This window comes from Alligator sinensis, unplaced genomic scaffold, assembly GCF_000455745.1.
Source record: "Alligator sinensis unplaced genomic scaffold, ASM45574v1 scaffold352_1, whole genome shotgun sequence".
Classification (NCBI taxonomy): domain Eukaryota; kingdom Metazoa; phylum Chordata; order Crocodylia; family Alligatoridae; genus Alligator; species Alligator sinensis.
The window spans coordinates 9,193-14,983 of NW_005842223.1; the positions used below are offsets into that span (position 1 = coordinate 9,193).

The window sequence follows — 5,791 nt, forward strand, 5'->3', positions numbered from 1 at the left end:
ATACGTAGAAATCCACGAGATAATCGTGGACTCCTTGCCAGAATTCTCTCGGATTTCTCCCGGAATTCTCGGAATCGGGGTTCTCAGGATCCTCCTGAGATTCTCGGAGATCTCCGACTTGGGCGGAAACTGCTCAAGCCTCTTATACAGCTAGCAAGCCAATCGTTAGCCGCCACGTGGGAATAATTTAGAAACAGCCAATAGTGGGACACAAATTTGCATGCGAGTGGCGGGAACTCCTTTGCACCAGGGTTTTCTCTATGCAACTGAGAATTGCACCGTAAGGTCCATGTGGCGGGAAATAATTCTGCAGTGCCGAAGCGCGCACACAATCATTGGGTAATGACATTGTGTAATGAAGGAAGTCAGCCACTGAAGTATAAAATAAAAAGAAGTGAAAAACAAGGAATTTAAAAAGAAATAAAGAGGAAATAAAATTGAAGAAGGTCTCATATTTAATATATTGGGATTTGGGATTGAAGTGTGCAGGGCGATGGACATGTTTCCATGGTGCTTTTGGGGGAGCTACTGCCCCTGCCCTGGTGAAGGAAACCCTAACCCATTCCTTGTTCCCCTCACTCCCTATAAACTCCACTCCTGGACCTGTCCATGCCCTGTAACATGGCTAGGAGGCATGTGCTCTGCAGGCTGTTTGCATAGGGTTGCACCCCTGGGGGTGGGAAGGAAAGTTGGCTTGGTGCCAGAACAGTCCCCTGGGCAGTAGAGTTCAGGGAGTGGAAAGTTTGCCTACACAGAAGAGGAGGATGGAGGAGGGGACACTGCATCCTGGGATGCTGGAGGACTGCAACGTCGGCAGCTCATCTGTGGGGAGTGGCCACACTTTAATGGAACACAAGCTGGATAACACAGATCAGAGATAAACCTGCCCTGGACTGGTGTAACTTTAATCCACCTAAAGTGTACTTAAAATTAGTCTCAGATGTTAATGTGTGGACAATCCAGGCATTAAGAACTGCAAAAGCCACCTAAAATTAATATGTAACAAGGCTCTCAGGTTGTCTGTGGAACACAGCATATGGACAGATTTCAGTGAAAATCAGGTTCTTTCAATGTGTCTTGAGTTGTGCACCAAAAATTGAAGCACCCAAAATCACTGGGCACTTCTGCAAATGGCCATGTATTTAAAAATACAAGCATGTTATCAGGAAGAAAAAATGCTGAAAACTTTTTCGAAGTTGGGGTAAGAGTAAACCTTTCTTTGCTGTTTTAGTTAAACCTGAAGCTTCCCCAGTCATATATTAATGAGCAAGTAATACACTGTAGCAAAAATAGCTACCTATTCATACAACAATGACACTTTTTTGCATGCTAATATATTTTCCTTTACATACATTTATTTATGGCTTACTTTTTAGGAACCTTTGGTGCTTCTACAGGGGATTCGATTGAAACTCGAAGAAATGAAGACCTATGGTAATTCACATAATGGCACCGTCAATAGTAGTGTTTGATCACACTGGTGTATCTTAAGAATGTCTCCAGATCTGGTATCTGAGTGACAAGGTTAATATGATTGAATATGATGAGCAATAATATGATGAAACATTCAACGTATAGGAAGTAAAGGAAAGAAAGCGAGGCATCAAATCTAAGTGACATGTTTTCAAAAAGTTGCATGCTTTCATACATATGATTCTTCCTGATTTTAAATAGAAATATAAAATGCAGTGGCAGAAATGAAGAGGCATTATTAGGTTTTAGCTCTAGTCTGGGTTGAAATGCTTTCTCTTAGAATGTAAATTGGGTTTTTCATGAAGATTCTAACATTTCCTGATAAAAATTCCCATCATAGGCAGAGAACTCATAGGCCCCTAGCAGACATTACACGTAAGACACAATTAGTTTGTTAATCATGTCTTCAATAGTAACCTCGCCACATATTCAGGCAATTAATGGCACCACCGAAAGGAAAACCAGCCACAAAAATATTGCACAAAAAACGTGTAGTATTTCTTTGGTTGGTTTCCATCACCCATTAACTTGAATGAGTGGCAGGGTCAGGACCACACTGGGGTCCCCAACCAGCCCCTGTATGGTCCCCACTGGCTCAAAACCAGCTGATTGTCAGCTGGATGTGGGACCACAATGGGGCTCAAACCAGTCTCTGTGCAGTCCCTACTGGCCAGTGACCAGCTGATCGTTAGCTGGATTGGGACTATGCAAAGGCTCCCTGGCTGTGATACTGAAATTCAGCTTATGATAGGGCAGCTCCAGGGTACACATGTGAGCTTGTTTGAGTCCAAGTGCAGTCCCAAGCCAGCTGACAATCAGCTGATTGTCAGGCACCTAATTTTCAGCTTGCCAGGGTAGCGCAAGCTCAGGATTATGATCACTGTCTTGAGATGGGGTCCCTAAGGATGGCCGTGTTACCCCTAAGGCCCCTTGACTGTGCCGATTTGGCCCAATAAGCACCCTCTATTCTCACCCACCACATCTTGATGGATTTATGATATAGGGAGGCTGCCTTCACGTCCCATTGGACATGGTCCTAATGGAGTTCCTTGAACCCTGTGGGTTCCTGGACCCCTTGTGGGTCCTGTTCCAAAATGGATCTCATGGGACACCCCAGTCTTATGGGTTATATGCGTGGCTCCAAACCACCCCTTTACCACGCCCCAAGCCTCGCAGATGGTACTTCCACAGCATCCCTCCGAGGCCTTGGTTTCACTAGGCCTCAGGTTGTCACTGGGCTCTCCGTAGCCCTGTCTCTCACGGCGCCCACACTGGCGCTGGGGTCTGTGCACCTGTCTATGTCACTGGGCTCTCTGCAGCCTGGTCTCTCACAGCACCCACACTGGCGCTGGGACCACCACACTATAGCGGGGCCCCAATGAGGCCTCCTCCTTCCCCAGTAGCCTCCCCCAAACCACCGGTCTTATAAACAAAAATCAACATGCAAGCCCCAAGGCTATAACATAACTCAAGCCACCCGGCTATAACATAATTCAAGCCACACAGGGTGTGCTCTGTCCCTCAACAGTATCAGAAGCTGCACTTGCAATCAGGCCTCTCCCCTTTGCTTCCTCTAGGAGAGCTCCTTCCCCCTTGGCTGCTGGCAGAGAACTGCCCTCCTGGCCTCTGGCCTGGGGTTTATATACGAGCAAGGCCCTGTCCCTTCTGGTCAGCTGACTGCTGGCAGGTGTGGGCCCACTAGCTTGTTCTGGCTGCCCTGGGGCTCCCAGCTAACTACTAGGGCTCTCTCCCTAGCAGGTTCCAGCCTTTAGAAGGAGCAGGACATCCTAGTGCCCTGCAAGAATCACAATCACAGGCTTCCCCTGCACTGGCAAACAGAGTGTGACTGGATCAGATCCCTGATCTGAAATTTGTGCCATCTACCATACAAGAAGCACAAATTGTTGGGATTGGGGATAAGATCCCGTTGCAACCTTTGAATTAATGTCTTTCAGCCATAGACATATGCATTGATTTTACACTGTTCTGGGAAATCCAGTTCAATCTGATTATCCTGCTGTAGCTTTGAAAACTGAATGGTTCCCAGTTTAGCTTGAGGCAGCTCTCCCCTCTCCCATATTTTATGACTTGCATTATTAGCTTTCCTTGTCGGGATCATGGCCAGCTCACAGAATCTATAGAAGCACAAGGATGTGACTGCAATTTGGGGAGGGTCTGAGAAGTGCTATGGTCAGAAGCCAAAGACTACATTTAAAATACATATAAATATTTCAACAGCTCCAAGACTACAAGTGATTTATAAGCATCAACAAATTATCATGTCTGAATGCAGAAGTTCCAATCACTGCATAACAAAAAAAAAGTAAAGACAGGAGCTTTTAAAAAGAAAGAATGACCCCTCTCAGATTTTTAAAGACAGCTCCCAATGTGTTCATAGAAATGCACTCTGTTTCCAAGATTAAATGTGAGCGACCAGAACACAATGCATCAATTTATCCTTGCAATCCTTGATTACTCTCATTAGTTTCTTGTAGCTTACAGCATGCAAAACCTACTTTGCATCGCATTTTGTGTTGAGAAACAACAGCACTTTAATCACACTGGGTATTAACAAAACAATCCTTTCTGAACAGCATGCCTTTAATTATTTCCTTTGCCTCTTAATTTATGATAAAAGGCAAAAAAAAAAGAGACTTCCACTTCTCTTGGGCAGATTTTGTTTTGGGGGACTTGAACTGGATTCTGTGAAGCAAAGTATTATGTTTCTATTTAGAAATGATCTTCTTGTGTATAGAAAGAATAAAGGAGGGGTTAAAAACGAGAAATATCTTCAGAGAAATTTTTAAAGTTTGTTTCTAGATTTTTTTATCCTTAAAATTATCTTAAATTAAAATAGTCAATTCAGCTCTTATAGTAACAGCAAACACACGGGGCCAAAAGACAAACGTAATCTAAAAGAAATCACAAATATAAAGTGCAGCTGTGTATGAAGTAGAAACAATGGTACCTTTGGCACTAAAAGCCCAGGCCATATGGTTCAAGCTCAACATTAAGTAATGCTAGTTTCTTGAAATTCAGTTTAAACATTGAATACCTGCTAAAAGAATGCCCTCAAACTATGCATTTAGATCATCAGCCTGAACTTCCATACTAAAGCAATGTTGAGATTACATTACATTTAAATCGGGGGTGTTCCAGCTCCAGCCCACAGGCCAAATGCAGCCCACAGAGTCATGGCATCCAGCCTTCAGAGCTCCCCACAGGTTGGGAAATTTGGCGGTTGTGATATTGTAGCAGTTACCACTGCCATACTTCTCCATGACCAAGTTCCCAAACCCCAAGCCCCAGCATAGTGGGTTGGAGCTGGGCGACATCTCCTTCCCCCCGCATAGCCAGATGGGGTCTGTGCAATGCTTTCTCTCTCCATGAGGCTGGACTGGGGCTGGACCAACCCCCTCCCCTCTGCAGAGCCATGCCCTATCCCCCCCATGGGGCAGGCTGGGTCAAACCCCCTTCTCCCATGCAGCTGCCCTCCACCACCCCAGTTTGGTTGGTTGGGGACCACCATGTCAGCTCCAGATGTCGGATCAGGACCACTGGCATGATTGGGCTTGTGGCCAGACCAGGTACCACCCAGTGAAAAATTTGAGCACCACTGCATTAAATCCCTAACAGTAAGCCATTGTAAGATAAGGATACAATCTGGACTTACTTTCCAGACTAGATATTTAAGGATTGCCACTTGAGTACTACTCTTTAATAACAAAAGAAACATTTTGAATTAATTGTAGAGAAAAATTATGTTGATATACTTGATTGACCAGGGAGTCCAAATGATCACTGCATTAATGTAGATGTTCTAGTTTATTGCAGGATATTTCTACTGCAATTATTACAGTTGGTTAAATAAAAAGTGAAACTACATGAAAATATATAAGTTTACAGTGCTTTGCATACCTATGATTAAATAGGTGGGATATGAATCAAGGGCTAAAGCAGATGGGTACAATGCACCCAGATTCAAAGACTCTGTCATAGACCTATGCACTACTCAAGTTCTCATAATAAGGCTTTTGCTACGGTGGGGAAGGAGGGAATGATGTACAAACTTCATGTTGCCCTTTCTACATAGAGGTAAATGTTCCTGGGATCTGAAGGTCAAAGCCTGAGGAAAGTGATTTGCAGAGGAGGTTGTGTGAAAATTGTTCACGGGGGTGGAGAACTGGAATAATCACCCTTTCCTCAGGAAGAAACAGAAAGAGGTGTTGGAGAGCATGGCTTTACTGTCTCTGTTTTGCAGCTCCTTGTGTGGACCTCTGGAAGAAGACCCTCAAAGTTTGGTCTCAATAAAGGCATT

The 5,791-nt window shown here is 44.4% G+C and overlaps 1 protein-coding gene across 1 annotated transcript in view; it reads right to left on the bottom strand.

The window, feature by feature from the left end:
- Positions 1-399: 399 nt before the first annotated feature.
- The window catches only part of GALNT18 (polypeptide N-acetylgalactosaminyltransferase 18), a 432,273-nt gene continuing 426,881 nt past the window's right edge, over positions 400-5,791 (bottom strand). Inside the window, exon 11 of the mRNA XM_025208203.1 lies at positions 400-1,512. Within this exon, the coding sequence (XP_025063988.1) occupies positions 1,456-1,512 (57 nt within the window). The 3' untranslated portion in view covers positions 400-1,455. The remainder of the gene's footprint in view (positions 1,513-5,791) is intronic.